The 17,706-nt window shown below is 29.1% G+C and overlaps 1 protein-coding gene across 1 annotated transcript; it reads left to right on the forward strand.

Annotated features, from left to right (window-relative positions):
* The first annotated feature begins 7,184 nt into the window (after window positions 1–7,184).
* Window positions 7,185–7,976, forward strand: LOC108485061 (LOB domain-containing protein 12-like). Its single transcript, XM_017788922.2, has 2 exons — window positions 7,185–7,472; window positions 7,561–7,976. The coding sequence occupies exons 1-2, from the start codon at window positions 7,317–7,319 to the stop codon at window positions 7,957–7,959; spliced, it is 555 nt and encodes a 184-aa protein (XP_017644411.1). The 5' UTR covers window positions 7,185–7,316; the 3' UTR covers window positions 7,960–7,976.
* The last annotated feature ends 9,730 nt before the right edge of the window (window positions 7,977–17,706 follow it).

The following is a 17,706-nucleotide window of genomic DNA, read 5'->3' on the forward strand; positions in this document are numbered from 1 at the left end:
AAAATTTAATATAATAATTATGTTAAAATATGATTAAATTATTTACTTTTATTTTTATTAAATTATATTTAATAATAATCTTATTAAATTTAATAATAATAACAATAATTATCTACCTACAAAATTCTACTAATGGTATTTTGGTCATTTGAGCCTTTTTCTTATACTATTATAATATTTATTTCATTTAACTAAACACTCGAATATTATTATAGCTCTATTTTATTTCTTTGAACTAAACAATTAAATTACTGATTACATCTCTATTCCATTATAACTTTATTCCATTCACCTAAATCAAACGTGGTGTAATTGTTATACCCTTGCCTTAGCACTCTTGTTGAATCACCCAACAACTATACTTAAAGGGACAACATGGTGAAGCTTGATCTAGTAAACTCACTAGGAGAATATCTCTCATCTCAACACAGCAATCCATCACTTTCTTAATTAGACCTTGCAATGTTCGTTTGATTATCTCATATAGTCCCTTCATATCAACTCTAATAATGTTCATAACTTTACATTTGCCACTGAGTTTGATTGCTAAGACCCATACGAAGTCAACCTCTCTCTATAAATACCCTTTTCATCACCAAGGCAATGGGCAATAAGAGAACAAGACCTACGATCAACTCCATAGCTTGGCAATAAGAGAACAAGACCCATGATCAACTCTATAGCTTACACTCAAGCACTTTTCTAACCTAGATCAATCACCATCTTTAATGACTCTCAGTATCATCTGAATTTAAGGTTTAAAATTTAAGATTAGGGTTTATTTTATACACCCAACATAATGTATAACTTTATTTTCTATAACACATTTTATGTTATTAACTTTTTACGATGTTTCAGGACAGAGGTGATTTTAAAGGGGTTGGCATGGGCCCTGTCCCCCTAAAATGAAAAATTACCATTTAAACCCTCTAAATTTTTTAAAAATTTTAAATTAATAAAGATAAAAATTATACTTTAACCCCTAAACAATTGTTTTGACTTTGCCCTTCTTTCCGGATAAATTTTTCCTAGCTTGAATTGTGAGGTGTATATAAAAATGACCTGAATGAAGAAAAGGCAAAAGGAAAAAGGAAATAACAAAGGGGTTGGGAAGAGATGAACATTGCACAAAACACCATCCCCAACAGTGGGATTACCAATGTTGAAAGACAATCAACTTTAATTACGACCGAATCATTACAGAAAATTAAAAAAAAGAAGAAGAAGAAATGATTCTCGAAAATGAATCAAATTCATTGTTTACGAAGCTCATTTAATTCACACATGCATCGGAGCTCTATCTTAGATGCTGAAGATGTCTGTTTCTTTTGCTCCCCAATTATATTATTTTCCTAAAAAATTGCACAGTATCCAAAAATAAAGTTTGATATCATTTCACGTATTGTTAAAATATGAAAAAAATTTCCGAACAAAAATATTAAACGAGCTTACCTTAATTTGATTATTTTATTTTATTATTGAAGACGTGAAAAGAAGTCTGGAATCATGTGATGGGTTCATTAAATGCAAGAGTACTGATGATAAATTTAGAATACTGATACGACTTAGGGTTCCTACAAGGCTACAAATTTCAATATTAATCTCTCTCGAATTAGGTTTCAATTTTAAATTAATAAATAAACACTAAAAATTTCATGTCAGGATCTCATTAATTTCTTTGTGGGAGGTTGTGTTCTATTATATCTTCATTATTGATATATAAGTAATTAGAATTTTCCAGGAATTAATATTTATATTTTATTAATTTCATCATTATTTAACTTTTAAGTTAAATTTAGTCTTTAGTTTTTTAAAATTTAAAATTTGCCATTAAATTTTTGAAAGATTCGAATTATTGATTTTTAACGAAATATTAATTAAAATATTAAATTTTAAAATTTGAGAGTTTGTATGACAATCGACGTATATTTTATATTTTAATATTTTTATAATTTTAAATTATTTGTTGACGTGACATATAAAATAAAATAGTGCCATATTAGTATGAAGTATATATAGACTGTCACATGAGTTGCCATGCCAAATATCATTATAATAAAATAGTGTTTTAATTGACATTTCCACTTTAAAAAAGTTAATTTAATTATTTTTAAAGATTAATGATTAAATTTAACTAAAAATTTAAATTAATAAAAAATATAAAATGATAGTTAAATTTAAACATTAAAAGGATTATACCAATAATGATTGAATTTTGATTACTAAAATCCCAAAAAGACTTTAATCATTACTACATTACGTTATTGACACAAAATTAAATTTGATGTTGACAGTTATTGAAATAAAATTGCTGATTGTATAGTTAAAATAGTCTTTGATACAAGATAGGATTTAAGGGTGTTCGAGGAAATTCTAAAGGAGGTACTAATAATCTCTTTCGGTGTTAAAGTAAGTGACAGTCTTGTTCAAAAAATTCTAGTGTAGTTAATTTGTCTTGGTCTGTTTTCTTTTAAAAAATATAAATTAAAGATGGAATTAATGAGTCAAATTTGAATTTTGTACATGTTGAGTCTGACTCAACTCTGATTAACTCTAGGTGTTTAATTAAGTGACTAAATTTGAATATATGGAATGGACTTAATTCAATATCTGGTTTTCCAATTATATAAAACAATGGGCTGTAATAATATTTCAATCATCATTTTTCTAGTTCCTTTTAGATGATAACGATTGATGAATGATTTGTATTATTGTAAATTAAGAAAACTTAAAATTTCACAGGCTCAATGACTCGGTCAGCATGACTCAACCATACCCCACGAGTCCAATTACTCAATCGGAACCGATTGCATTTGGCAACAAAATAAGTCGACCACCATCCATTGATAACGACTGAAGAAGACTTGGCTCACGGGATTGGGTCTCCAAGAGATCATTGATTGGAAAATATGAACCATAATTATCCAAATCATTTGAGAAAGACATCATTAAAAGCTTGGAATTTTCTTGATAATTAAATAAAAAGCCAAAACTAATTTATTTATTTTTAAATAGTTCTTGATACTAAAAATATATTCACTCTTTTTGATAAAATGTTTAATATTACCCATAACTCCTTCCTAACTCATAAATAAGAGAATAATGTATTTTAGCATATTTGAACTCATATTTTTTTTATTGACAAGGGTTTTAGGAAATGACACTCTTAGGGTTTTTTATTTGATTGTATCGAAAGGCTCAATGACCTTCAAGAGAAAGATTCGATGTTTTTGCAGAGTGAAACCATGTAGTATTGAGATAGATCTTTGGGAATATTTTTTTTAATTTTTTAAAGAATCTATTTTATCTTTTTTATATAGTCACAAGTATGTTCATTAGTTTTACCGTTTGAGTCTAGTTCTATTCAGGTCGAGGGTGATATTCAAGTAAAACCTTCTCAACAATAACAACTTCGAGATTCAAACTTAATTTAAATACCTAGAAAAAAAAATATACTTCTACTTTTTCCAACCATTTGTTGATTCTGAAAAATATATTTTAAATTACAGTACAATCTTATTTATTATTGATTGAACGAATAAATAAGAAAAAAAAGGAAGTGTTTAGCAGCACAACAAAAGTCATGAAATTTATTTATAAAGAAAAAAAAGTGTGCACATGTCTTACTTGCATGGAGAGGTGTGGATGAACTTTTTATTAGGATCCTAATTTTTTTATTTCTAAATATGATCACTTTTAGGAGATAATTATAGTTTGCCCATAACAAATAATGCTTTAATTATCCTAAATTAATAAAAATATACATGTTTTCATAAAGAAACTGATTGAAGAATGATATACATGAGTATGCTAATCACACAATATTTGTATAGTCCATTTGTAACATGTATACATATTTTATACACACTAGTTCTGTTATTGACTGGTGGTTGATCTAATAAAAGTTTTGGGGTCAAAACTCTAAACTATGCGTATATAATATTTTATGTAGTATATTATTATAATATTAAATTAGGATAAACTATATTGGTAGTTATTAACTTACGAAAAGTTACAAAATAGTCACTTAATTATTCAGTTTTATATTTTTGATCACTCAACTATATTGAATTTTTAAGTATTTTTATTTTTATGTTAATCAGTTAGTAACTAAAAAGACAAATTGAATAATTAGATGATAAAAAAATCACAATTACATGATTTTTATTATAGTTTACGCATTAAAATATAATGATAGAATGGATGGAGAGAGAGAGAGGTGGAACCTTGTTTTAGGCTAGTGTTCACGTGAATGTTTGTGAGGCTAACAAAGTAACAAACATTCACGTAGAGAGGCTCGGCTCACACCTCTCTCAAGGGTCACCACCCCCCATGGTGCTGCTTTTAGGGTTTTTATATTTTTCTATTGTTTTTGTGCAACTTGCATGGTGATAAGGAGGCCTTGACTTGACCCTCTAATATGCTATGTTTATCTACACATCATTATTGTTATTGTTATTTCCAACCCTAATGCCCTAACCCGCCCCATTATGAGCCCCTATAGTGCCATGCACGCACGTTGAGGCATTACTTCATCCAATACATACATACATACATAGATAAATTATTTTTATATATCTAATAAAGTACTCACTATAAACTGGTTTAATCTGTTTCAGTAGACAAAGTCAAGATATTTATATTTAGAATAGGATTAAAAAAAACTTTTCAGTACAAAAAATATATCTTCTTTTTACCACTTTTGAGTTGAATAATTGTTAAGAAATCTTGAAATTCTATAGGAAGGTTTGAAGTAATGAAAGGCTATTCAAATGGAGTTTTAGTGTATTTATGCTATTTTCCATCTATTTATATTATTATTAAGATATTAAGACTGAATAATATTTTGATTGAGTTGGTATCACTAATCAATCAAGTTCTAACTCGTTGTAAAATTACTAAAAGATTCGTTTCTTTTACAAGGAAACAAATACTATTTTTGAAGATATTTATGTCTTTCATTTATATTGTATACTAAGACTTTAATTAAGTTAGTGCCACTCATCAACTGGATCCCAACTTAATTATAAAATTACTAAACATATATTATTTAGGAGTATTTATATCTTTTTAATTTTGATAAATCTATAAAATAAATGAGAATTTCAACTTTACCATTCAAAAATATTCGGTTCTCATGTCAATTTTTATAAATTTAATATACAAATTTTCACTTATGAGTGTGTCATATTTTAATAAAAAAATACAAAGAGGGAAAAAAAAAAACGAAACTCTAAGAAAATGAACGAAGAACGTGGAGGGCAACCCTATTGATTATTTATAGACGGGGCAACTATCACACACGAACGCTTGGGCGGCGGTCAACGGTTACCGTTGTGTTTTTACTCTCAGTTTTGGGCCCGATGGAGTTGGGTGGGCGCCTCTTGTATTTTCTTTTTGCTACATTATGTATGCTGATGCTTAAAAAATGTACATATTTTATTTCCTTCACACTTTCACTCTATTTTTATATAAAAAATTAGGATGAGTAATTATTATACAAGTGTTTTATAGGGATATGATAAAATATTAAAAAAGAATGAGACACATGTCAAAATTTTAAGGTTGTTTATGAAAAAAAAAATACACTTTCAGTGAACCAAATATTCACCCTTTTACTTTACTCTTATAGGACACCCTTAACCTTGCTTGTGAAGTCTAAAAACTTCACTGGCAACATATCGAATATTTTCTCAAAAGATTATTGTATGTCAGAAAGAAAAAAATGATAGTAGGTATTGATATTTAGACTTGTTCGAGAATATTAAGTTCGAAAAATGTATTTGGATAAAAACATTAGGCCTGCTTAAAATATGAATTTAGTTCGAATCTAATATTCAAAACTCGATAGTGTAGCCAGTTTTGAACTTTATAATACGTAAAATTTATTTTATATATTATATAATGTAGAGTTAGTATTTGGTACATTAGAGTGTGCTTTTTAATTCCAAAAGCAAACATAAAAGTTTATCATTTCTCTTTTTCTTAAATATTTTTAATATTTTATTATACCCCATAAGACATTTGTCAACCCTTAACTCTACTTAAATCTAAAAACTCTAGCAGTGCAGTAAAAACTTTCCTTGTATACATGAATTAAGTATATTAATGTAAATGTCTTTAGAAATTTAGCAAAAGAAATATATAAATATAATAATTACTAAATATTAAATAAAATAATAATTTAAAATAACAATAATATGAATAAATCATTTATAATATAAATAGATTAAGTGTGGATTTAGATGGACGATGAGTTTACCTATGGTTAGTGTAAAAATAATTGTGATGTGAGATTAGATATTATAACAATACTATAAGATGAAACAAAAAGTAAACTAAACGTACTGCACTACATTTAATCGTCCACCCAAACCTAATCATAAAAGCAAAATTTAAAATCACAATAAATATCTCATATATAATTGAGACTTGCAAATTAAAATTTTATTTTATTCAAACTTCAGTAGAAGTCATGCCGGGTGAATAGTGGAAGCCTGAATCATTTGTAGTGGGATTTGATCAAACTTGTCTCCATTACTATATTTTTGGAGACTGGGATATTTTACCTTTCACCTCATTTTTCAAACTTTCTCTCTCCTTCCATTGCTCCAATGTTAATTTCTTTTTTTTTTGAATTCATGTGTTTTTATTTACCCTATGGTTCTATTTTGGACTCATATGAACTCATCTCGACTAATCCTAGTTATCAACAAAAAAAAAGTTGAGAATTACTGTTTTCAACATTGTTTGTAAAATTAATTTTTTGGATAAATTATATCTAAAGTTATTAAATTATTAATAAGTTTATATTTTAGTCACTTAACTTTAAAAAGTTACAAAATGGTTACTGAATTATTCAAAGGCTTAAATAAATAAATAAAAAACTTAATAGCTAGTGACTTAATTAAATAAAAATTTTCCAATAGTTCAATGACTTAAATGAAAACTTTGAATAGTTTAGTGACCATTTTGTAACTTTTTAAAGTTGCATGACCAAAATATAAACCTATATGTAGTTTAGTGATCTTGACTGTAGTTTACCTATATGTTTATTAAATTGAGTTTATTAATATAAATAAAGAGTGAAGACAAAATTACCATTGTTGAGCAATTGCACACTTGGGGCACACATGTTCTTCGGCTATTATAAATATGCATGCCCTCTAAATTAATGTAAGCCCGTGCCTTTATTCACACACCCTTTCTTCAAGCTATCAAATCACTTGTTTCCTTAGCTTAATTTCTTTTTCACCGTAATTTCTTCATAAATCACCATTTTTGAAACCCCCCCTTTTTTTTTTTAGTTCCCAAAGATGGGTGGAAATTCACCATGCGCTTCCTGCAAGTTGCTTCGTCGCCGCTGTGCTAAGGACTGTATCTTTGCCCCTTACTTCCCTTCCGATGATCCTCACAAGTTTGCCATTGTTCACAAGGTTTTTGGTGCTAGCAATGTCAGCAAAATGCTTCAGGTTCATCCTATATCACCTACATATCACTATCACCAGATTTTATATATCTTTGTTGTTTAAATATATGTATGTATATGTATATAAGCAGGACCTACCAGTGCAGCAAAGGGCGGATGCAGTGAGCAGTTTGGTGTATGAAGCGAACGCAAGGGTGAGAGATCCAGTTTATGGATGTGTAGGGGCCATATCTTTCTTGCAGAACCAGGTTTCTGAGCTTCAAATGCAGCTCGCTGTGGTTCAAGCTGAGATACTTTGCATCCAGATGCAACACCAAGTCCAAGACCCCATGCTTCAACAACTTCCTAACCCCACTCCAACCACCGCACACGGCGGTGCCACGGTCTCTCATTTGTCAGACGACCAACTCCATTATGACAAACCCTTTCTCCTCCACAATCATCATCAGTTCATTAATTCTACTACCAATGTAATTCATGATCAATATTCTGTCAAGAGAGAGACCATCTTTGGAGACATGGTTTCTTAATAATAAAATCTCCATTTCTTTTCTTTTTTTGTCTCTCCCACAAATGGTTCTTTTTTGGGTTGGATCCTGGTAAGCTCTTAACTCTGAGTCTAAAAATATTAAATTTTATAAATTTATTAATTAATTTTCTTTCCTGGATTTTTCTAGCCGAAAAGTGGAACCTAATTTCTTCATGTTTGTTCGGGATTTTTAAGTATTAAAATGACATGTAAAGACAGAGAGTATAGACAAGAGTATGTGCTAAGACAACAAATAAAAGACTTAAAAAAGAAGAAGTTGATAAGGTCAACTCTAGCATGTGAGAAGTGAAGTAAAACTAGGGTTTTCTTTCCATCTCTTTTATTATAAAAGTTTTAATACTAATAACATGTTTTTTATACAACTCACACCAAAAAAATAAATCACTCTCCTACATACATCATAAACAGATAATCTCTATGATTTAATCTTAAAATGTGAATTGTGAAATCAACTTCTATATATAAATTTCAATACTAATTATATTAATATTATTAAGAAATGATTGTATGAAATTATGATTTCACATCATCCTTATCTCTTTCGAATAAGAGAATGACAAATCAAATTTTTCCTCTTGAGATTCAGCTTTTTTCTCTTGAAAAAATTTATATCCAACTAAAAATGCTGAATACCAGGAAAAAAAATCTGATTTGTTGTTTTCCTATTAAAAATGGATAGAGATGACGTGAAATCATAATTTCATACAATCCTTTCTCACGAGAGACTATATTGAAAATTCTATAATTTTTGCATAGTTATGGGTTTCAACTAAATTTAAATACATTTTCCTATAATTAATTAGAGGTTTGAAGGATTAAGGTGGATTAAAATGTATATATTGCACTCTTAAATGTAGTTTAAATCTTCTATGTTATATTGTTAAAAAGAACATCTATAAATCTTAAAAAAATTACCTCTATGTATCATAAAACAAACTTAAAAAGATACCTTAATTCAAAAAAAATGTAAAAAATCTATAATTAAATTGCTAATAATCCATATTATTAGAAAAATAATATAAGTTGATGTAGTTTCCACGTGCCATGCTAGATCTCACTTCATCAAGCTTCTTCACGTGGGGGGTACAAGAAATTTAACCTCCTAACGAGTGTCTCTTGAACTTTGTTTTTATATATATTTTTTGCTTTCCTCTTCAACTTTATGTTTGACACATAATTAAATAGATTTTTGGATAAAATATGAAATTTCCATTAATGAGTTACGAATTTAGTACTTCAGTTTATTAATTTTGCTTATAATGTTGTATTTTTAGTTTCAACTTAATTTGTTAAAATTTTTATTTTTAAAATTTTATGTGATAAATATATATTCATATGTATATAATGTTACGTAATATACTATTTTCACATAATATTTATTAAAGTCATATAGTTTTACTTAATAGATTTAATGATTATTGTTTGAGATAAAGAAAGAGACTAAAATAATCAATTCGAGAACAAAAATTAAACTCACAATTTATAAACGACATAAGACTAATAACTAAATTTGAATGTAAAAACTAAATCTACAAATATTACTGCTAATAACGGAATTTAACCTTTATTCTTTTCAATATAATATGCAATAAAATCCATCCCTCTCCCTATACTTCAAGTATTTCAGATTTAGATGATGAAATAAAAAAAAAATTAAGACAAAAACAACCGACCTAAGATTCCTTAATTTGTTTTTGTTTTTTTAATTACAAAAGAGAGGCTTCAGTTTGAGGATACCTGCAGATGTTGGGCTTGAAATTTCTAACCTTTGTTTAAAAATGGAAGCATTACCCCTAATTAAGTCAACCTTTGCTAAATTTTATTTTATTTTATGAATACTTATCAATTCCAGCTGTTGTGTTAACTCCTTTCATCCAATTATGGAGCTCTATAATCATTCATTTCATGCTTATCAGGATATCTTACTATTTTTTTAAATTAATATAATAACAAATTTAACTCTAATATTTCTTCTTTTATTACTTAAAACTTAAGTCTTTTTTAAAAGGATTACTTTAACTCTCAACCTTCAAAATTTAGTCAAACTGTTTTTCTTAGATAAAAAATTGACTAAAACATTAAAATTGTAATAACACAGATGTAACAACTTACCTAAAAGTTTAGGTGTACTTCATAAATATTCAAAAAGAAAAATAAATAACTTTTAAAAAATTCATTAAAATAATTTTAAAAATATTAATGTCAATAATGAAGTATGTATAGATTGTGCAGGTTGCCACGTTAATGTCTTTAAAATTCTTACATATTAATTAGTATTTTTGCAAAAAATATTTTGATTAAAATTTGAAAGTTAATAGACAAAATGATCCCAACAAAACTGAAGTGATAAAATGAATAAATATTAAGAGTATATTTGTGAAATTTGTATCGCTATTTAATAATATAAGTAATTTCACTAAACTATATATAAGCTTTATAGTTAATCAATTTTAATTAGGTTTATAGCATATTTTGATTTTTAATAATAAATATTTGAGTCTATTTTGGCTATGAATTTTGTCATGTATTGTAACACTGACTCTAGTTTTAATTGCGCAAATTGTGGTTGTGACAATCCTCACTCGATCCAATCGCCGGATTCAGATATGGGACATCACATTATATTGTCAAAGCAACTCAAACTAACTTGAATCATTTACAAAATAATTAAGCATATAAACATGGCATAATTCAAACCATTTTTAATTTCAAATATGATCATGCATTACTGATATCTAACAATCTCATTTAAGTGGTCTTAAAGTTAAATGGGGTCCTACTCAAAGTCAGGACTCGAATCCAAACTCAACTATCAAAATTCAAGTGGATGTCCCGAGACTGTCTTTTCATGCTTTAGACCCCTGACTTTGGTGTTTACCTGTCTTGAGATTAAAGGGCACTTGTTTCAAGACTTAGCAATTGATGTCTCAAGACCATTACCCAAAAATGCTTGGAATGGTCATTTTTGTTCATAGTATCTTGAGATATGACCATAGTGTCTTGAGATCAGCATACCAAATTGTCCATAATGCAACATTTTAAGCTTGGAAATGATGTCTAATGTCACTTAAGTTATACCAATACCATACCATGCCAATACACACACATTTAGCATGTGAAAACACATTCAAATTGCTTACAAACATGGCATCCAATACATCATGTCATCATCTAGTTAGAAAGATAAGATAATAAGGCAAGCTAAAACATACATATAATAATCAAAATTAGATAGTGAAATTTAACTTTATGGCACTCAAATGTTGAACAAGTACCATAGCATAGCATATCAAAAGACCTAAAAATGACATTTAATCATGTGACTCAACTTTGGTACATGGCTTTAACCATTTACAAGCAAAAGAACACAAACTTGGTTTGAACTGAGCCACTGAATCTTGGATACTTTACGAGTTGCTTCTAACTATCAAATACTTGTCTGTCACCTGCGTACAAAAACAAACACATCCATACGTTGAGTATAGAGAACTCAATGGTGCTAACATAATTTGAATATCAAAGCAAAACATAATAATAATTAAACATGCTTCTAATCTATAAAAGTATATCATATTATCGAGTTTACAATGGAACCAATATCTCATGACATAATTTCCTTAAGCTTTCATATAAGTATTATAACTTGATTCTTGTTTTGTACATAAGCATATCGATGCACCCTCAAGACTTTGCATCTCAGCCAATCATATATCAACTAACTTAATACCTTTCATAACATTGCTCATATTTCAACTTCATTTCATTTGAGCCATAGAGTAAACCAGAGTCAATCTCTTCATTTCCTTGTAATAATTTCTATGTCGTACTATGTTCCATTACTATATTATTCAATTTAGTCATTATATTCAAGACTAATCAACAGTACATCCCTTTATAATTATTCACTTTCATAGTAAGGTTATCAGCTTACCGTAGATCGATCAACCGATTGACAATTCTATACTTGTGGCCTTTATTAACTAATTTCGAACGAACGGACAGGTATATAGATCATTATATCAATATATGCTCATGGACCCAAAGGGCTCTGGAGCTAGTGTTATGTTCTTATAGACACTTAGTACTCCGGCTAATACATCGGTATGCACTCATAGACATCCAGTGCTTTGGAGCTAACGATACATTCTCATGGATACCCAATGCTCTTTAGTTCGATATATGCTTACGAACACCTGTGTTTTGAAGCTAGTAATACATTCTCACACACCTAGTGCTTTAAAGAACTTATTAATATACGCTCACGAACACCTAGTGCTTAGGAGCAAGTGACACGTTCCCACGAACACCCAATGCTCTAGGGAACTATCAATACGATCTCACGGACACTAGTTTTTTAGAGAAATATCGAGTAATGTATATATGTTACATTCATGCTTTTTAATTATACTAATACAATTCGGCTACAAATTGCACCTTGTTATTCATATACTATTCCACATAGTATCATAAGAATATTCATACATATTCAATTACCTACTTGATACTTAACATTTAAATACATATTTAACAAGCATATGGCATAATCAAATATCGACATTAACACCATTGTATCCAAAAGCTATAATACTTAATAATTTTATAAATTGAAAATATTTTATGCTAGCATAAACCAGATTTATTGCTCATTGTCTATTCTCGTCTTTCCGTTGTCCCTCAACGTCTCAGTCTCTTATTTAGCCTTATTCAATTAATTGAGTGTAGAAACAATATTAGATTATCATCTTTAACTTATAAACATTCAAATTAAACCTATTACTCATTATTTTCAATTAGGTCCCTTATAATCCTAATATTTGAAATTCTTGTATTTTACAATTTACTCGATCGAATCTAAATCTAATTTTGTAATTACATTTTAGGGACTTCAAGCTAACTAAAAACAAAGTCTTCATTCAAAGTTCAACTATATGTTGGAAAAATCTAGTTAAGAAAATGATTTTCAATTATAGCGGAAGTTTAATTTTTTTTTAAATCGAGCCGGATAGTAATATTTATAACAATAAACTTTTTCCCGAAAAATACCCGTGCTTTGTGCAAGGCTAATTTGAGTAGTTCTTAACTTTCAACGAAATAAACTTCTCCGCCATTCTCATACCCCGAATTGCACCGAGTGTGAGCTCGAGCAACACAAACCAAACACAAAATAAGAAACAATTTTATTACTTTCAATAGGAAAGTAATTCTCTCAATAGAAACCTGTAAAAATTGTAATTCCCAGAAAATAAAATTTATTCTAAGAAAATAAATTCCTACTACTTTCTGGCATAATAACAATATATAAAACTTGTGTGTGTAAATAACTCTACCAGTCCCATCTATTAATAGGAAGAGATAGGGAAATCTTGGTTGAATAAGAAGAACACAAATAATATTTATTTAATACAAAACACTTCTCTAGTTTAATTAGGAGAATGATGGGCAACACACCCTAGTAAATATTACTAGGGTTGCCACCCTTCACTTATCATATGAGGGGGATTGGGCCTCCCATATACTGAGTCTAATTATATATGTTTCTTGGGTTTTCGACCCGACACATTATAATTTAATCCAGCCCAATATTTTATTTCTATTTTCTAAAATAAATATTAATTAATTAATTAAATTAATCAAATTAACTAAATTAAATTTTCAATTAAATATTTTCTCAATACAATTCTAATTTCATTAAAGAAATGACAATTTTACCATAAAAGAATTTATAAGGAAATATATTTAATTTCTATATTCAACAAATTCATAATGACTAATTCATTTAATTTCATTTTTTTTGAATTTCAATTAGTTAATTATAATTAATTAAATAATAATTTGAAAACCTTAAATTAATTTTCAAATAATTTATTTATTTATTGAAAAACACATTCATTTGTAAATGCAACCTATTTCTCTAGCTTCATCATTTCCACTCTTTTTGTTCATTTGATTTTACATGCAATTCAAAATTCCTGGTTTCAACAAACTAACAGAGAAACCAATTAGACATATAATTATGGCTTAAATAATTTATAACTAAGTTTCAACTTTTCGCCTATCAATTATAAACTTATTTAGTCACGAAGTCATTTCACTATAGCATCGTGACTGACTCTCCCTAGTTACATGTCATTATAAAAGCTACTTGATAAGTGCTCGTCTAATGACCTTGTCATAAGTGTGTTACCCTCATAGGATATTTTTAATCTCTTTGGGAAAAATCTATTCTTCCAATATAATCATATTCTATCTCATGATAACCATTACATCTTCCTTCATGAAAAGTGAATTACTATCAAATAGTAATCAAGTCATTTATCGCAAAAACAAATAACCCGTGACCTCATTTATGTTTGATCTATTATGTATGCCAATGAGCAAAATAGGTTTTTAGCGGTGTTTTTTTTTTTTGCCCTATAGTAGTGCTTTGAGCACCGTAAAAAATGCCGCTTTAGATAGCGCCGCTAAAATTTGGGCGTATATGTGAAAAAATGCCGCAAGAGAGTCGAGCATGTTGTGACATTTGTAGCTAGAAGCACCGTAAAGATCATGTTCTATAGCGATGTTTGTGGGAAAGTGCCACTAACATCAATAGATTTTACCAACCTATTTTATTCATATAAAACCCGAATTTTCAACATATTTTCTTGTAACTTCAAATCCAACAACAAACTTCAAATCTAAATGATACTGTCACGAAAGAAATATGTATATGATCTAAATTAATAACTGAAATAACAAAATATATTCAAGAATGCATGTAATTATATATAAAAAAATAACAAACACACCCATTTAACGATTTCTTTGATTTAAGTTCCTTATCCAATGCTTAAAATTATATATAAAAAAATAACAAACACACCCATTTAACGATTTCCTTGATTTAAGTTCCTTATCCCCGAAAGAAAAAACAAAACAAATCCAAAGGAAATTTAACCATAAATTCTTACATTGGACACATCTATATGCAAAGGGATCAAAGAAAAAAATATAACAGAAGTATAATAAATGATAGTTGTTTAATATTTTAGCTACCTTTCTATATTCTAAATCAGGGCTTTCAATTACAGATGAGTAAAATCAAAGGCAGAACAAAAATCTCAGGGCTTCCAGTTTCATCTTGAGGCTTTGCTTGGTTCCTCATACCTGACAAGAAGCTACCTTTCCATGTTTATTGCCTCGACAACTAAAAATGCTTGTGGAAGCTCTGCTTGTTCAAATATCCGTTAGCAAAGTTCTAGTCACATTTAATGTTTCTGTAGATCCTCTTTACAAACAAATTAGAACCAAGATAACCAACAGCTCTTATACATTGAAAAGGAAATCGTCAAAAACCCACATGAAGCTGAAGCAAATGATGCCATCAAACTCTACTCCTATCTGTTTCAAACAAACACCGCTAAATAGCTATATAGATTAAGGGTATACTTTATATTCCATTGAAAATTTCATGAGAGAAAATTTGATTTGGAAAAAAAAACATAAAAAAGGCTAGATAACCTTTTTTTCTAAAAATATGATGGATAATATATTTCAAAACTCACCGCAAAGGATTCCTAAACCAAGACAAAACATCAAAGTGTATCCGAAGTAGAAACTGGTCTGGAAGAAGCCTGACATCTCAGTTTTCACATAGTAGTAGTATGCAAAGTACAAATACACATACACTATTGTCGAGGCAGAAGAGAAAAATGATGTCCACTGCCAGTGATAGTTCTCAGCGTTTAACAAGAAATATGTCCCCACAATTGTCACACAGACAGTTACAATGATGAGAATCAGGAACACCAGCAGCATAAATCCATAGACATAATAAACCTGCAAAAGACAAAGGCTTGTTGAATCAGAAATTATTAGAATGCGAACACAATTTCCAAGTATACATGAACCTAGATTTAAGGAGGAAGTGAAACTCCTATATGCTATTAAACTACATAAATCCAAATAATTTATGACTCCCACTAGGCAAATTATAAACATAACCAGACAAATCTAAATAAATCCAAATAATTTATAATCTTGTCAAGCTTCGAAACAAGAGTCAGATGAACAGAGGATTGTCAAACAGCAATGGACGAAGGAGATGGAGATTGATGGTAAATGCACTATCGATGGCGATGTAGCAGACGAATGACTGGACAGACTACTAGTAGTAGATGGATGGGGAAAAAAACTAAGTTAGGGATTTAGAGGAAAACGATTTGAGGGAATAAGGGTTAGGGGGTCAGCTATCAAAACAGCGCCATTTTAATAAAAATTAAAAAAATTCACAGCATTTATGGGCAAAACACCAGTATTACTTTACCTTTAGCAGCGTTTATGAAAAAAATTCTGCTATCATTTTTAACCTTTTACGGCATTTATGGGAAAAACACGGCTAACGCTGCTCCCATTCTGTGTACCTTTACGGTGCGTAGCATAAAACGCTGCTAAATATATACTATTTGTAGCGCTATGTCCACAAACGCCACTTTAGAACGACTTATTGCTGCATTTTTTGGTTAGCACCACTAATGGTATATATTTGTAGTGTTTGTCAATACAAACACTGTTAAAAGTTCAACCTTTGCGCGTTTTTGATCCAACGCCACTAAAAACGCCGCTAAAAGCTTATTTTGCTGCAGTGATATCATTTACCCATTAGTTGGGCTATGAATTCTACTATTGTGAATAGTGTTACATACTACAGAAGTTGTATACCTAACCCACCAACTTTCGGTTCCTTATCTATTTGAACTAGGGCCTTTACTTACATCAAAGTATACAAGTTACACATACATAGTTCATCATCCACTCAATATTAAGGTAAGCCACACTGTGAACATCACAAGTGAATAAATCTATAAATGAATATAGGATCTATTCTACTTGGGTCTTATCCGATGTACTATCAGTCCAGTCAGTCACATCTATGTGTCTTTCTTCTGAGAGTCATCCACTCTGATGCTTAAGACAAAACATCTCCTCAATTAGACTTGATAAATGACATATTAGTCTTTCAATTAGTTTCTTCATTTCTGGTTGACTAAGGGCATGCTTAGGTTTATTTATTAATACAAGTTGTCTTTCAGTATTACGATCCTTTCAAGTAATACTGCTTAGTATTAGTTAAACCTTAGATAACTAGTAAGCCAATATTTGCTTCCATTTTGCTTTGCATTTAAAAACATCGAGGATAATGTACAAAGAATATTAATGTAATTAATAAATATTTTTATCAAACCAATTTGCTTGAAAACTACAATTATATAAAATGAATATATTACACTTAGGGCACTATATCCAACACTGTCCTCTCTCTAAAATTTCATGAAATCAATAATGGTTAGCTACCAAAACCTTAATAATTTCATGATATATCACATAGGTTTTCATTATTCATCATCCTAAGCTTATAATTTAACAAAAATTCAATGAAAAATTTATTACTTCTTTGTTGATTAGCACATGACATGAAAGAAAAAGCTTAAAGACTTATATCTATTCTTTCTTTCTTCATAAACAGTAGAGGATGATAAAAATGAAACACTCTCTCTTTCTTTTCATTATTCTCATGTTTTTTCTTAACTTAATTAATTTGCCAATAAATCGATGGTTAATAAGCTTTCATGGAAAATGTTAGTGGAATCTCATGGCTAGAAACATTTCTTCCCACCAATGAAATCGAAAACTGAAGATATTAAGTATGTATATCATATCTTGGAATATGGGAGGGGATGGAAATGCG

This window comes from Gossypium arboreum, chromosome 6, assembly GCF_025698485.1.
Source record: "Gossypium arboreum isolate Shixiya-1 chromosome 6, ASM2569848v2, whole genome shotgun sequence".
In the NCBI taxonomy this organism is placed as follows: Eukaryota; Viridiplantae; Streptophyta; class Magnoliopsida; order Malvales; family Malvaceae; genus Gossypium; species Gossypium arboreum.

What these genes read in the sequence shown, in the direction of transcription:
- LOC108485061 (XM_017788922.2), top strand. Translation starts at nt 7,317, where the DNA reads ATGGGTGGAAATTCACCATGCGCTTCCTGCAAGTTGCTTCGTCGCCGC. An exon ending in ATGTCAGCAAAATGCTTCAG is followed by an intron (nt 7,473 to 7,560) that starts GTTCATCCTATA and finishes GTATATAAGCAG; the next exon opens with GACCTACCAGTGCAGCAAAG.